The 17,716-nt window shown below is 34.9% G+C and overlaps 1 protein-coding gene across 4 annotated transcripts in view; it reads left to right on the top strand.

Moving 5' to 3' along the window:
• Positions 1–1,414: 1,414 nt before the first annotated feature.
• PABPC4L (poly(A) binding protein cytoplasmic 4 like) overlaps positions 1,415–17,716 on the top strand; it is a 152,610-nt gene continuing 136,308 nt past the window's right edge. For 2 of the 4 annotated variants that reach the window (XR_008547622.2, XR_008547621.2), the window contains exon 1: positions 1,415–3,343. Coding sequence is in view for 2 of the 4 variants with exons in the window: in XM_526690.6 (XP_526690.3) it covers positions 2,201–3,487 (1,287 nt within the window). In the remaining 2 variants the exon portion in view is untranslated. The other 2 variants (XM_526690.6, XM_054683390.1) reach the window with 2 other exon arrangements.

Below are 17,716 nucleotides of genomic sequence, written 5' to 3'. Positions count from 1 at the left end.
TTAGTCTTGCTACTCAGTGTGGTTCAGAGACCCGCAGAATTTGCATCACTTGTTCGAAAAGTTGAATCTCAGGTCCACCTCAAGCTACTGAATCAGAATCTGCTTTTTCAACAAGAGCACTAGTTTTTTCCTATGTCCAGTAAAGTGAAAAAGTACTAAATTTGCCTTACATTAACTGATCCACCCAATTCAGATTTGCAGGTAATGTTCCGCCCTGAAGAGGGGTTGTTTTACCCCAATGGGTACTTTACCTGCCTGTTGCCATTGAGACAGTAGAAAGACGGGAGGTTCTGTTAAGCAGAGCAGAAACTTTATTTGTTGTTCAAAGAGTAGAGAAGGTGAGCTTCCCATTCACCTTTTCCCCAGGTGTGTGCAGAAGGGGGATTTTCAAGGTCTCTTAGAGCATGAAGGTGGAGACTAAGTATGCGAATTCCTGGAAAGAGGTGGGACTTTCCAGAGAAAACTAGAATGTGTGCAGTCTTGTTCTTTCTTTTGCACTGGGCACTTACTATATGTGCCTAGCAAAGGGCATCTCTCCCCACTGGGCAGAGATTTTAATATGATAAGGAAGTGAGGATTCAGGTCTGTCTGAGTAGCACTGCCAAGCTGAGTTTTTATCTCGTGGCTTGTTTGTGGCTACTGGCATCCAGCCCGGCTTTTGTTTCTGTAAACAAGTACAACTGAGACCACAGGTTAATTTCATAGGTTCTGGCACTCTTGGAGAATCAAGGTCATGCTACCGTGACAGTAACTTATTGACTCTCTAAGATGCATTATGATTCAAATTTTAAGGATTCATTAGATACTAAAGAATTTTATTTAATGCTAAAGAAAATGAAATCATTGTTACTGGAAACCACTTATGTATCTGATATTGTGTTATCCATTTCCAAATCTATTAACTCATTTCACACGTAAAATACTCTCTAAGATAAGTGCCACCGCCTCCATTTAACTAGATGTGAAAACTAACCTGAGGCTAAGATTTGTTCAATAAATACTGCACATCCCTTGTCTGCAAGTCCCTGAGAATAAAGTGCACATGGCTTCTATTGTTACGAAATATGCAGTATTTTGTAATTAGACAAAAGCCAGGCAAGTACAGGGTAGTGTTAGAGTTTCTAAGAGGGAAACCTAAATTGTCAGAGGGGTTTAGAAAAAACATCTATTTGGAAAGAGCATTTTAACTCATTTCCGAAGAACACATTTTTATAAAGTTGGCTCTGAAAAACGCTAGTGTGTCTTGGAGTTTTGTAAGGGGAACTAAGCAGCAGTTGAGGCTGGAACATTTCAGGAATCCTGCAGAACTTTATAGAACAAGGTGCGGATGTTGGACCTTATCCAAAAGTCAAAGGAAGCCACTGGAGGGTTTGAAGCCAGGAAGTGACAGGCCCTGATCCACATTTGGAAAGGCTCCTTCACTCAGACCCATGCAAAGCCCTGCGGGCGGGTGGGTTTATTGGGGCCACTCCCCTCGGCTGCCTTTCTCCACCCCAGTCACCGCCTCCTGCTTCTCAGCTTAGCCATCTGAGGAGGGTGGGAAACGTGTAATAGGGGCGGGGGGAAGAAAAACGTTCTTAAAAAAAATATTAAAAAGAAAACATCCCACTTGGCAGCGAGTGCGCGGGAAGTTCAGCGCGCGAGTTCCGGGCTTCCCGCCCGCCCGCAGACGACCGCCGGTGAGCCCCCAGCCCCCGCCTGGCCGCCCGCTTCGCCGCGTCCGTCAGTCCGTCGGTCTGTCAGCCTCCCCTTCCCCCACGCCTCCTTTCTCCGGGCGCCGCGCGGGTCGGGAGGTCGGAGGGGCCCCCTAGGTCTTCAGGACGCCCTTGGCCCGCGTCGCTCCCGGCAGCGCCTCGGCGGCGGCGCCTGCAGAACCCGGTACCTGGCAGGTTCGGGTCTCTGCCGGGCAGAACCTCGCAGCCCATACTCCACGGCTGGGGCCTCTGACGCCTCCGCTTGTGGAGTTCTTCCCTGAGCGGCTGTAACTTTAAACCACTCTGAGCGAGGCCTATTTTTATTCAGAAACCAGCGACCAGGGCGTCTGTGGAGAATGCTCAGATGGAGGGCCAGCCCGCCACTTGAAGTTTTCTCACAAATCTGAGGGGAAGGAACGTCTTGTCCTAATAATCTCTCTTTGCGATTTCACAGTTCTGTTGCCGCGTCCTAGGAGGGCCAGATTGGTGGCTGTGGGGACTTTTGGATGAGGGTGTTGCCTGAGCTGGGGGAGACGTGTCTGAACTCCATTGCTTGGCCTTTGTGTGGTGATCCCGAGGCCTCCACACTTGAACCGGGCCAAAGCTGTGACCTAGTATCCCCCCACAGGGATTGCTCAAAGAACTCCAGGGGACAAACTCACAGTGGCAAGGACAAGGAGATGAATGTAGCAGCCAAGTACCGCATGGCCTCCCTGTATGTGGGTGACTTACATGCAGATGTCACCGAGGACCTGCTGTTCAGGAAGTTCAGCACTGTGGGGCCTGTGCTGTCCATCCGCATTTGCAGGGACCAGGTCACCCGCCGCTCTCTGGGCTATGCCTACGTGAACTTCTTGCAGCTGGCTGATGCCCAGAAGGCGCTGGACACAATGAACTTTGACATCATAAAAGGCAAATCCATCCGTCTCATGTGGTCTCAGCGCGATGCCTACTTGAGGAGATCTGGAATTGGGAACGTATTCATCAAGAATCTGGACAAATCTATCGATAACAAAACCCTTTATGAACATTTTTCAGCTTTTGGAAAGATCCTTTCCTCCAAGGTGATGAGTGATGATCAAGGCTCCAAGGGCTATGCATTTGTGCACTTTCAGAACCAGAGTGCTGCAGACAGGGCCATTGAGGAGATGAATGGAAAACTACTCAAGGGCTGCAAGGTGTTTGTTGGCAGATTCAAAAACCGAAAAGATCGTGAAGCTGAACTCAGAAGCAAAGCCAGTGAATTCACCAACATTTACATCAAAAACTTTGGAGGTGACATGGATGATGAGAGATTGAAGGACGTTTTCAGCAAATATGGCAAAACTCTGAGTGTTAAGGTGATGACAGATTCCAGTGGGAAATCCAAAGGCTTTGGCTTTGTGAGTTTTGATAGCCATGAGGCTGCCAAGAAAGCTGTTGAAGAAATGAATGGAAGGGACATAAATGGGCAGCTGATTTTTGTAGGCCGGGCTCAAAAGAAAGTAGAGCGACAGGCTGAGTTAAAGCAAATGTTTGAGCAGCTGAAAAGGGAACGAATTCGTGGGTGCCAGGGGGTAAAGCTCTATATTAAGAACCTTGATGACACCATCGATGATGAAAAACTACGAAACGAATTTTCTTCATTTGGATCAATTAGCAGAGTTAAGGTAATGCAGGAAGAGGGGCAGAGCAAAGGGTTTGGCTTGATCTGCTTCTCCTCTCCTGAGGATGCTACTAAAGCAATGACTGAGATGAATGGCCGCATCTTGGGCTCCAAACCTCTTAGCATTGCCTTGGCCCAGAGACACTAGGAAAGAAAAACGTACCTTTCCAGCTAGTATCTGCAGCAGGTGGGGGAATGATAGTGATCTCTGCCTGAATTGACCTCAGTAAATTTCATATTCCACATGGTGGGTGCTTAGTTTAGTAAACTTTATGATAAAACGTTTTTTATACAAAGCCATTTTTTTTCTTTTGTGGAAAAATAAATGGAGCTTAGTTCATTTTACAGAGGCACATTTTCTAATTTTAATATTGCACATTTTTCTTATTTTGATATGTTCATAGCAATAAGTATAAATAGATATATTTTTATTACATTTGAACCAAATGAAATGAGGTAATTATTTGAATTTATTGCATATTTATTATTTTAGTAATATTGCTAGCTTTAATTTCTTCTATGAAAATATGCTCAAAATAGTTCTTACACCTAAAGATTCCAAAGTATTTTTAACAACAGAAATTTTCTAATTTTTCATCCAAGTTTTGAGAAATCAAACTTTTAGAAATTTATAGTACGAATTTAAAGATCTAATTTCATTTTGAATTAATGCTTAAAGTACTCTGATATAGTTGAATTTCTTTTAAATTTATATCCTGACATGCTTGTTTTTCGGATGGTTTAAATTAAGATGATGGAAGTTTTTAATGTTGCCTAAAAACTGGCTTTCTGTGTTTTGTTCTTTCCATTAGTTGACTATAATTCAGGTACTTACTAGTTAATCTAAATTGTAACTTGCACTGTAAAACCTTAACTTCTACATTCCTTAAGTTATAAATCTGTTATCAACTCAGGTGATCCAAAGTTGGCCTGGTCTTAAATCTCTTCATACTTATATGGCTTAATATATTATCTTAAATTTTTACCAGATGCTAATATTATGAAAATCATACATACAGATTATAGAAATTCTGTTTAAAAACTTTTAAAATCTCTTTTATATTGTTTTGTGTAGTGATTTTCTCTTAGGGTTCAGAAAAGTAAGTTCCTCTATTTTTATGTACTCACATCTCCTTTTATTAGAATGTGGCAGCTATGGAACCCATTAAGGTTCACTTTTAGCCTTCATTTATCAGAAACACTGATTGATTTTCTGATTAATTGAAGTTACATCACTTATTCTGTTTTCTAGCATAATTTTTAGTTTAGAACCATTCCCCTATTTTCCTTTCTCTCCTGCCTTTCATCTATATTCCTCAGCTTTTTAAAATACTTTCTAAAGGATTTTTTTATGTTGGCTTTTAATATGTGCTGCTTCAAATCCATTTGGAAATCGAGGCAAGAGTTATTTAATTACATTTAAATAATTGCTTTACAAATTCTGATTCATACCAAAGGTATCTAGCAAGCAAGTGCTTTTGTTTTTACTGTTTTCATATTTTTACTTGGCTTAGTTTTTTCTCGTAACTATTATTCACATTCTCTATTTCATATATTACTAATATAAAAGAAATAGTAAAATATTTTTTGGCAATACCTCAGCTTATGAATGAGAAAAATTTGTTGCCTTTTATTTTTATAGAAATTATATGTATATTCTTTGCACATTTTCTAAAATGAAAATCTTTTAGTCCATAAAAAATTATGGACAATGAAAAAATTAAAAGAATTTGCATATAATTGTATTATGCAAACCAATTCCCTATTATAATTTGTTACATATTTTTCTATTTTTTTCTCTCTCTACATATATACACCTAGGTAATTTAAGAAAAATAGGATAATATTACAAATGTTGTCTGAAATTGCTTTCTTAATTAAACAATATGCTATGGTCAACTTTTATGCTCACAATAATTATTTGTCTTATAATCTGAGTGACTTTTATGTTTTGTTCAATGACTGTACCAAAATATAACTAATTTCTTATTGATAAACTTCTTGTTGCTAGATAATTTCTTCCTTTTTTTTCTTCCTCTGTCATAAATAACTTGGAGATTAACATCCTTGCAAACTTATATATGCAAATATATCTATTTTCTTAAGAAAATGTTTAGAAGTAGAATTAATGGTTAAAAAAGAATCAATTTTAAAAAGTAATTTTGATAAATATTGCTTAAATGCTGTCCAGAATACTTGTGGCACTTACATTTCCATTGTCATTGTAGGAGAATGCCTATTTCCATATGCTCCAAGAAACAAGGGTTTTTTTTAAGCTGTTGGTCAATTCAACATGATATGTAAAACAAACCATTTCATCATTGCTTTATTTCACTTTTGTAAATTACAAAAGTTGAACAGCATTTGTGTACTCACTGACCATTTGTATTTTCATACTTATAAGTTAATGTCTCATGATCATAATTTATTTTCCTGTTGGGGTGTTTTTTATTTACATGAATTTTTAGATTTCTTTGCATATTATGACTACATTTTAGACTTTTCCCCCTGATATTTCACTGTCTTTATAGTTTTGAAGGTTATTCCAAAATTGAATGTTAAGCTGGAAAGTTTTAGTATTTTACTGAAATGGCTTTGATGTCATGCTTCAAAATATTTTGAACACTTTAAATACATATATTCACACAAATATATATACACCCACACAATTTATCTTTATTGTGTTTATGACTTTCAGAATTTCATATTCTCAATGCTTCTAACTAAAATTTTGGTTCATAAAAAGTATCTTATATAAAACCTATAGTAAATATTTTTAAAATGTGCTTTTCCATTTTTAATAACATATATTTTGGTAAATACTTGATTCAGAGAGCCAATGAATTAGAGTTGGCATATGAGTTTCACATAGATTCTTATACTAGGTAAGTATTTACCAAAACATGTATCAGAAGCAGAAAGTTGTTAAAAAGATTTACCAGACAACAAGACTGGAAAGTGTATTAAGTGTGCCTGGCCTTGACATCTTATTCTGGATAATCTAGTCTACATCTTAATTTAGGAAAGCTAATCTGTAAAACTGTTCAAATATTTGAACAATATTTGATAATGCTTACATATATTTTCAAGATAATATCAGGAAACAGAGTTCTTTCATGTATGTAAGTAGTTAATAGGACATAACATCAGATGTCTAGATGAATTATAGCTATGGCTTAATTACACAATAATCTGCCTTCTTAGTAGAAATTGCTTATTTCCAGCATTTGCTGTAAAAAAATAAAAAAGTCAGTTTACAAAAATATACAATCCTATGGATTTAATTTATTTAAATTTTGTTCATTCTAATTTTTTTTGGTGCGTGATAATAGCAAGTTATCTTAGTTGAAAATAGAGATTCATTCATTAAAGAATATTAAATCTTTTGTGCCCAAGTGCCTTAATAAATAAGTAGAATCTTAACTTTTCTGATAAGCATTCCAGTAAAAGCGAATGTACATAGATATGCCTTGAGCCACTGTTTCTACTTTCACCCTTCTCTCCACACATATTGCCACGTCTGCTGTGTAGTTGCCTGCTTACATGTACAGCCATTTCAATAAATGTATTCTTTTAACATTTTATCTTTTAAATTTCAAATAGGAATTTATAGTTGGTAAAAATAAAAATTTTAAAGTGATTTAATATTGTCATTTTCATGTTCTCAATATTGTTATAGATCCACTGAGAAAATGTCAAATAAAATCTAATATTTCAAAGGTGAAAGCATGTTTGAAAATGATTTTTATTTATTATAAAGTATTTCTGATTTTCCAAAGACCAGTTATCTTAAGAATGAACTGAAAATTACTTGTGTTTTTAGTGAAATACTTGTATTTCAGGTTTTCAAGGACAATTTCTTTATGAACTAGTATTTCTTTTTTAAGTTACTCATAATTATGAACTCACAGTTGAAAACAAAACACTAACAAGTTTTAATGAGGAATAATTAACTATTTTAAAGACATTTCTGAATTTATTGTTAAATTCAACTAACCTGTCAAGTGCTTAGAATTGACTTACTCATAGTACATTTGGAAATATGCCCCATAATGTAATATTAAAAATATATATAATAAAACAATAGAGTAAAAATATAATTTTAAAAAATCTACACTTTCAAAAGTAGAACAAATTAAATACCCTCACGATACTTTTGACATATATGTATCTCCCAAGTGCATGTGTACTCAAATCTGAGTTACACGTACATTTGGATCTGAATTTGTTAAAGTCAGATTATTTTGCAGGTTTGCCCAGAGGAAATATGTATAATTAAGTGTTGGTTTTGTCTCATGGTCTTGTCATATTTTAGAGTTCACAGAATGCCCTGAACTAAATTGTAGTTGCCCTGAATGAAACAATTGAATCCAAATGAGAAGGAAATTTATCTTCTTAGTGGCATTCTTAACTGTAGTAGAGAAAACACCTTAACTTCTGAGAGAGATTCATAATTTGAACAATGATATTCCATCAGATTTTGTTAACCCATTTATATTTACATCACCTTAGATATTTTAAAAATCCTTATTTTAAAGTTTTGCCAAACACTAATAGCACATTTGAGTTGCGAAGGCAATATCACTGAAGTGGCAGATATAATTATTGTTTTTTTTTGCATTCAGTGAATATCAGTTATAATTCATTTTTTGTTTTTACAATCAGTATCTCCAGTGGAATTTTCTTATTTCAGGAAGCCATGTCTAATGGTATTATAGGGCATCAGAATTTTGATTTACATTTAATTTCAACTTTGTACATGTGCTAGTGGCAGCCAATATTAATTCCTTGAAGTTAAAGTAAACCTTTATAATAGTAGTTCCAGCAAATCTTTGTTAATCAAAGACATGCCTCAATTTGAATGCAAGGCAAATCTTAGAATTATAACTAGATTGTTTTGACACATTATTATTTTACTGAATTACCATAGGAAGCATTAGAAGCCTAGTATTATTCACCACTCTAGTCACTAACATTTTATATATAGTTTGTATACAAATGACATTTATATTGTATAGATTGCAATTGGCAAAAGGCCATCAGTTATATGGTAATCCAAGTTTTAATATTTATTTTGATTTTAACTAAAAAGATATTGGTAAATGCCTATTTGATCATATCATTCTTCTCCTTAAAAACCTTTCATGGCCTTCCATTACTCTTAAAATCAGGTATAAATCTTTACTGTGTCCTAGGATTCCTTGCATTCTGGTCCTTGTGTATTCTTTAAATCTTTTCTTGTGCTACTATTTCCCTTTGTCAATATACTGGATATTAATTGGTCTTGTTTCAACTCTTTTAAAACTGTCAGGATAGTTCCTGCCTCACTAAAAGCTTTAACCTTTTAACAGATAGAAGGCTGTGTACTGTACAGGTGGAACAAATCTTCCAACTGGTTTATGAAAAAATATATGGTGAAAGCATTTAATTACCTCCTAGAAAAAAGATATTATAGGTATAGGTAGCCAGGAATAGGTTTTTGTTTCAGAATTCTCAGTGTAAGTTTTATTGGTTCTGTTTATGTGATGTTCTTTTTCTTAACCAATCACTGTAACCAAGGTAATGAGATTTGCTGATTAGCTGGGGTTAGGTAACATATTCAAACGTTAAGCAAAAATATCCTTGACCGAGAAAGGTAGAGGTTGTTTTTCAAGGAAAAATCAAGATACAAGTGCCAGAAAAAGTGTGAATTGCTGTAGAATGAAACTTCCCACCCCAGCATCTGCAATATATGAGCTATTATAGATAAACTATTCTCAGTGCCTAGAATACTCTCCCTTAATTTTAATCTGACTGATTCTTGCTTATCTATTTTCAAGCACAGTCTTTTGAACTCTCAGTACTCCCATTTCCCTCTCTACTTTACTAGCATAGCACTTATTAGAGGAGCAAAATAAAACTCCTCCACCCCCAAGGCAGGCAACATAACTCTTCTTTTTTTATTAGTAGCTGGCTCATTAATTAATCCTTATTTATCAGTTGACAAACTTATTACACATAATTACCTACTCTTTTCTCTTTCTTAATACATGTGACTGGACTACTAAGCCAATATATTGCCTGAAAAGTTCTGTCTCTTTCAGGTATCTTTCACTATACAGGTGACTATAAAAGCATGAAATTCCAAATTAAGTTCAGGAAGTGATAGAAGAACATTCTTAAGTTTCAAGATCTAAGCCACAGTTTTTATCCATGTTTTTTAATTCTCTAAAATTTATTTTATTGAATATTTATATGGATATAACTAACTCCTTTTTTTCTATCAGTCTAATGTTCTAATGTTTCTTTTATACCTCTCTCTAGGGACCCTTGTGGAGAGACAAGGTGTTTGGGCAAGATCTAGATATTCTTATGCTTCTGGACTTGCTAATATCAGAAGCCATCCAAACCAGACTAGATTAAATATTGATGCCCAACATGGACTTGGGCTCATATACACAGTATAGAATTTGGGAGCCAAATTGAAATATGTAAATAATCTTCTTTTCAAAATGGAAATACTTTTCTTTCTTTCAAGAGACAGGAAAGTCTCCCTATAGGATGTTAACCTACAAAAACTGATACCTTTTTTCAAAATTAGATCACATATGGTGTTACAGGGAGAAAAAGAGTAAGTCTGTTGGAAAAGCTGGGGAGGATCACCTTCAAATATTTATATTTTTAAAAAATATATTATTTTAAGTAATAGCTCATTCTTCACATTTCTGCTTTTTTGTATTTTAGGATATAGGATGGGTATATTTATTTGTGGGATATCTAATCTTATTCTAGAAGGACCATTTGAAAGAAGCTCTGTTGCATAATAAAAAAAAAGTAAAGTAAGTTTCAACTCTTTAAAACGATGAAGTAGGGGACAGGGAGGAATATTCAGTAGAAAATCACTGCTTCTTACTGAATCTTTTATCGGGTATTGGCTTACAAAGTGCATACACTACGGCAGCACAAAACTAGAACACTATAGGCAAAAACAAAGTTGGGCAAATCAACATATTGATGAGGGACATTCATTTAGGTAATTTTTATTATTTAGAACTTATGTTAAAGAGGTAATATCCACAATAGAAAATTGCAGAAATTTTAAGCATATAACTTAATGAATGATTAAAGTATGTATTTTTTGTAACTACCACTCAAGTCAAGAAATAGAACATTACCTGTACCCCTCCAACTCTCTCCCAAGCACTTGTCTATCTCACTTATTCAAATATAAACTCTATCTTGACTTCAGATTCTAAAGATTAATCTTGATTACCTTAAACTTTATTCAAATTGATTCATACAGCATGAATCCTCTTGTGTCACATACTTTTACTCAGCGTATTTTAGTGAGATTCATTTCATACTACTGAGTTTAGTAGTAGTGTACTTATTGTCATCATCATATTCTTCTGTTGTGTGACTGTATGACAAATTATTTATTCTTTCACCATGAATAAACATTTGGGTTGCTTTTGTGTTAGAACAATAACAAGTAATGCCACTATAAAAATTATCATAGATGTCTTTCTTTTTGATTGAGATATAATTCAGATAGTATAAATTTATTTTCAAGTATAAATTTACTGGTTTTTAATGTACTCACAAGATTGTGCAGAATCACCGCTATTTAATTTTGGGACATTTCCATCACCTCACAACAAAACTTCAGGCCAAGGAGCAGTCGCTTCCCAGTCTCGTCTCTCCATAGCCTCTGGCAACAATAATATAGTCTGTGTCTCTAGGGATTTGTATATTCTGGACCTTTCATATGTACATATATATAGTATAAGTAGTATTATATAATATATGATCTTCTGTTTCTGCCTTCTTTCACTTAATGTTTTAAAGTTTCATCCATGTTGGAGCATGTATCAGCACTTAATTTCTCTTTATGACTGTATAATATTCATTTGTGTGAATACACCACATTTTGTTTATTCATACATCACTTGATGGACATTTGGAATGTTTCTACTCTGGCTGTAATGAATAATACTGCTATGAACATTCAAGTACAGGATTTTATATGAATAAATGTGTTCAGTTCTCTCGGTTATATTAATAGACAAAGACAGTTTCTCATTGTCATTATCAATTTTATTCATCTTCTCAAAAAACCAAGTTTTGGCTTCATTCACTTTTTCTATTGTTTTTCTAGTCTTAATTTTGTTTGTTTCTGATGTAATCTTTACCATTCCCTTTTTATTTATTTATTTATTTATTTTTGCTTGCTTTGGGTTAGTGTCCTTTTTTATGTGTATTTTCTTAAGATGAGAAGTTAGGATATTGATTTGAAAATTTTCCTCTTTTTTAATATAGATATTCACAGCTATACATGCCCTTCAGCACGGCTTTAGGGTCAACCAATATGTTAGTGTGTTGTGTTTTTGTTTTCATTGATCTTAAACTGCTTTGGTATGTGTTTTGTTTTCATTGAAACCAAAGTATTTTCTAATTTCCCTTTTGATTTCTTCTTTGACTCATTGGTGATTTAGGAGTTTGTTTTTAACTTCTATATATTTGTATATTTCCCAAATTATTTCCTGATATTAATTTATAATATCATTCCATTGTGGTTGGTGAGCATACTTTGTATTATTTCAATCCTTTTTTAAATTTATTGAGACTTACTTTATAGCTAACATGTGGCATATTCTGAGGAATGCTTCATGTGTACTTGAGAAGAACTGTGCATTCTGCTGTTATTGGCTGGAGTACTCTATAGATATGTGTTAGGTGTAGTTGGTATATACTGTTGTTCCAGTCATGTATTTCCTTTTTAATTTTCTGTCTGGTTGAAACACATAGAAGAAGCAAGCAAAATATCAGTTAAGATATAGAGTAGGACAAATGGATCCAATTGGTATATATTGAATCAAGAGAAAACAACTGCAGAACACGTTAGTTTTATGTATAAGTGGAGTATTTTCAACTATATACCCAATAATAAGCCATAAACATAGCCACAATACATTTCAAGAGATGAATATCATACTGAATATTTCTACTGACAATTATGCAATTCAACTAGGGATCAAGAAGAATATATAAATAGAAAATCCTTACAGATTCAGAAATCAAGAGATACACTGAAAGCACAGTGGACATTTAAAATATTTTGAATTGAGGCTGAGTGCAGAGCCTCACACCTGTAATCCCAGCACATTGGGAGGCCGAGGTGGGCAGATTACCTGAGGTCAGGAGTTAGAGACCAGCCTGGCCAACGTGGAGAAGCCCCATCTCTACTAAAAATATAAAAATCAGCTAGGCGTGGTGAGGTGCACCTGTAATTGCAGCTACTGGGGAGGCTGAGGCAAGATAATGGCTTGAACCTGGAAGGCAGAGGTTGCAGTGAGCCGAGATTTCACCACACCTCTCCAGCCTGGGTGACAGAGCAAGACTCTGTCTCCAGATATTCATATGTATATATATATGAATTGAGTATTGTACAATGATTATATAAACTATCCAAAGTTATGAGAAGTATTACAGTCATGCTTTATGATTTATTTGTAGTCTTAAAATGTATATATTAGAAAAGAAAATGTTGAAGAAATGAGCTAAGTGTTCATCTCCAGAAATTGGGGAAAGGACAGGAATTAGAATAAAGTAGAAGAAAATTAAGAATAAAAATTAAAGAATTAGAAAAAAGAAAGCCCCAAACCACACAAGAACTGAAGGGTACCTATACAAGTCTGTTAAAAACATGAGAGATTCTAATTCAATCTGTAAGTTGCTTCAGAGTTACCACATTATTCTAACAACAACTAAAAAACTTAACAGACTGAAAAATCAACAACTCTTAGATATGTCAGAGAAGTATGTGTCAGGACAAACCACTATATCCAAAATTAGAGAGGCAGATAGACAGATAAAGAGAATCACAGTTTAGCAGAACAGAGGCTCACAAGCAGAAACCTGTATGGTAACCAGTACTCAAGTAGGAAAATATAAACTGTAACTGTATTGCTGATGGCTTAATGCAGATTAGCCTGAGAGATCAAAACTGCAGGCAGACAAAGTCCTTGGGGGTTCCCACACTTTTGTGAGTTTTACTTTCAGGAGCTTTCCCAGGAGCAGTCCCAGTTTCTCACAGTGAAAAACAGAGTAAAATTATTTTATGGTTCTTACCAGGTAAGGGGAAGACAGTATTTTGTTATACTTAATAAGGCCTACCCTCAAGAGAAACTATTTTCCCAGAGCCTAACCTAGGGGGTTTTGTTAGACCTTGACCAAATCAGGGGAAAGTAAATACACAATTCCAGTCAACTCTAGTTATTCCATACGAAGGAAGGGTTTGAAAAATGAAAACAAAACCAACAAAAAGAAAAATGAAAGCATTTATGAAGTTCATAGTGCAAGAGCACAGACTCACTAAAAGACAGAAATCTAATCATAAGACTACAGGATGCTTCCCTTCCACCCACATCTTACCACTTACATTACTAAAGGCCTAGGTACCACAGTTCTTTTTACCATGTGTGTGTAAAAAGAATACACACACACACACATTATATATGTGAATGTATATACACATGGTAAAAGAAACTGTATATATATACACACATATACACCATTTATACCATGTATATATGTATGTACATGTATGTATACCATGTATATATGTATGTATACATATATACCATATATACCATGTATATGTGTGTATGTGTGTGTACACACATCTGCCTTTCAACAAAAAAGATATATACCTGCTTGTCAACAAAGCTTTGAAATATACTAAATGGCAAAATGCAATTTGAAGAGATACAGCAAGCATCACAACCAGACTCAACTATGACAACAATGTTGGTATTATCAAATCATGAATTTAAAAAACTTTAGTGAATATGTTAAGGGCTCTAATGGAAAAAGTAGACAATATGCAAGAATAGATGGACAATGTATGCAGAGAAATGAGAATTCTAAGAAATCATCAAAAAGAAATTCAAGAGTTCGAAAACACTGTAACAGAAATGAAGAATGCCTTTGATGGGCTCATTATTAGTAGATTGGATAAGGCTGAGGAGAAAATCCCTAAGCTTGAGAATCTGTTAACAAAACTTAAAAATGAAAAACACAGTGAAGAAAAAACCAAAATAAAATTATCCAAGAACTATGGGACTACAGAAGGTGTAACATACGAATAATGAAAATATTAAATGAAGAAGAAAGAGAGAATGAAACAAAAGAAATACCTGAAACAATAATGACTAAGAATTTTTCAAAATTAACATCAGACAACAGATTCTGGAAGCTCCGAGAGCACTGAGCAGGATAATTAAAAGCAATACAAAACTATGCCTGGAAGTATTGTATTCAAACTGCAGAAAAATAAAGACAAATATAAAGTTTTGAAAAAAGTCAGAAGAAAATGACACCTTATCTATAGATGAGTAACTGAGTTCTTAGTAACCAAGCAAGCAAGAAGTAGAGTGAAGATTTAAAGTGTTGAGAGAAAACAAAACAAAACCAACAAACAACAACTTCTCCATCCTAGAATTTGTATTCTGCAAGATTATTCTTCAAAAGTGAAGGAGAAATGAAAACTTCCTCAAACCAAAAAAAATTGAGAGAATTTGTTGCCAGTACACCTTCCTTTCAAGAGATGTTAGAAGTTCTGCGGAGAGAAGGGAAATGTTATAAGTCAATAATTAACATCTACATAAAGAATGGGAGAGCATGGTGAAGAAATAATTGAAGGTAAAATAAAAATATGATTTATCTTCCCTTTAATTGATCTACCAAATAAAAGTTCATCCAAAGTAATTATAAAAACAATGCATCTGATTATGTATGATCATGAACTGGGCATTATGGATATTACCCACTTCATGGGCATACACTTGCCCTTGTATTACACCAGAAGTGGTAGTGTTGTTGTTGTTTTTTTAATTAGTGGACATGGATTAGTTGGAAAGTATATGGTAATCTCTAGAGCAACCACACACACACACAAACACCCCCGCACACACACACATGAAAAATTAAAGAAGTATAATGGATATGCTAAGAAAGAGAGAAAATAGAACTATGTAAAATGCTTGGTTAAAATTATAAAAGTTAGAAAAATTCTGGAAGACATAAAAAAGGAGGGAAATCATAAGCACTAAATAAAAAATAAAAACATCATCTATATTAATGCAACTAAATAAAAATTACTTTAAACATCAGTGGTCTACAGACACCAATTAAATGACAGAAATCAGATTATATCAAAAAACAATATATCTTGTATACAAGAAACTCACTTTGAATATAAAGTCACAGGTAAATTAAAAGTAAAGGAATGGAGCAAGTAAAGAGATGAAATCTGCTAGCACTAATAAAAAGAAAGAGGGAGTATCTACATTAACATCAGACAAAGCAGACTTCAAAGTAATTTATCAGGGAAAAAAGAAGGGCATTACATAATAATAAAGGAGTCAATTCTCCAAAAATACATATTGATTCTTACTGTGTATGTGCCTGAAAACAGAGTGTCATTTACATTAGGTATATCTCCTAATGCTATCCCTCCTCCCTCCCCCCACCCCACGACAGGCCCTGGTGTCTGATGTTCCCCACCCTGTGTCCAAGTGTTCTCATTGCTCAATTCCCACCTATGAGTGAGAACATGTGGTGTTTGGCTTTCTGTCCTTGCAATACTTTGCTTAGAATGATGGTTTCCAGCTTCATCCATGTCCCTACAAAGGACATGAACTCATCCTTTTTTATGGCTGAATAATATTCCATGGTGTATATGTGCCAAATTTTCTTAATCCAGTCTATCATTGATGGACATTTAGGTTGGTTCCAAGTCTTTGCTATTGTGAATAGTGCCACAATAACCATACGTGTGTCTATGTTTTTATAGCAGCAGGATTTATAATCCTTTGGTTATATGTCCTGTAATGGGATGGCTGGGTCAAATGGTATTTCTAGTTCTAGATCCTTGAGGAATTGCCACACTGTCTTCCGCAATGGTTGAAGTAGTTTACAGTCCCACCGACAGTGTAAAAGCATTCCTATTTCTCCACATCCTCTCCAGCACCTGTTGTTTCCTGACTGTTTAATGATTGCCATTCTAACTGGTGTAAGATGGTATCTCATTGTGGTTTTGATTTGCATTTCTCTGATGGCCAGTGATGATAAACATTTTTTCATGAGTCTGTTGGCTGCATAAATGTCTTCTTTTGAGGAGTTTCTGTTCATATACTTTGCCCACTTTTTGATGGGGTTGTTTGATTTTTTCATGTAAATTTGTTTAAGTTCTTTGTAGATTCTGGATATTAGCCCTTTGTCAGATGGGTAGATTGCAAAAAATTTTTTCCCATTCTGTAGGTTGCCTGTTCATGCTGATGGCAGTTTCTTTTGCTGTGCAGAAGCTCTTTAGTTTAATTAGATCTCATTTGTCAATTTTGGCTTTCGTTGCCATTGCTTTTGGTGTTTTAGTCATGAAGTCCTTGCCCATGCCTATGTCCTGAATGGTATTTCATAGATTTTCTTCTAGGGTTTTTATGGTTTTAGGTCTAACATTTAAGTCTTTAATCCATTTTGAATTAATTTTTGTATAAGATGTAAGGAAGGGATCCAGTTTCAGCTTTCTACATATGGCTAGCCAGTTTTCCCAGCACCATTTATTAAATAGGGAATCTTTTCCCCATTTCTTGTTTTTGTCAGGTTTGTCAAAGATCAGATGGTTGTGGATGTGTGTGGTATTATTTCCAGGGACTCTATTCTGTTCCATTGGTCTATATCTCTGTTTTGGTACCAGTACCATGCTGTTTTGGTTACTGTAGCCTTGTAGTATAGTTTGAAGGCAGGTAGCAGCATGATGCCTCCAGCTTTGTTCTTTTGGCTTAGGATTGTCTTGGCAATATGGGCTCTTTTTTGGTTCCATATGAACTTTAAAGTAGCTTTTTCCATTTCTGTGAAGAAAGTCATTGGTAGCTTGATGGGGATGGCATTGAATCTGTAAATTACCTTGGACAGTATGGCCATTTTCACAATATTGATTCTTTTTATCCATGAGCATGGAATGTTCTTCCATTTGTTTGTGTCCTCTTTTATTTCTTTGAGCAGTGGTTTGTATTTCTCCTTGAAGAGGTCCTTCACCTCCCTTGTAAGTTGGATTCGTAGGTATTTTATTGTCTTTGTAGCAATTGTGAATGGGAGTTCACTCATGATTTGGCCCTCTGTTTGTCTGTTATTGGTGTATAGGAATGCTTGTGATTTTTGCACATTGGTTTTGTATTCTGAGACTTTGCTGAAGTTGCTTATCAGCTTAAGGAGATTTTGGGTTGAGATGATGGGGTTTTCTAAAGATACAATCATGTCATCTGCAAACAGGGACAATCTGAGTTCCTCTTTTCCTAACTGAAACCCTTTATTTATTTCTCTTGCCTGATTGCCCTGG

This window comes from Pan troglodytes, chromosome 3 (genome assembly GCF_028858775.2).
Source record: "Pan troglodytes isolate AG18354 chromosome 3, NHGRI_mPanTro3-v2.0_pri, whole genome shotgun sequence".
NCBI lineage: Eukaryota > Metazoa > Chordata > Mammalia > Primates > Hominidae > Pan > Pan troglodytes.
Note: the sequence above shows the minus strand (reverse complement) of the source record. Positions and strands in the feature narration are given on the sequence as shown.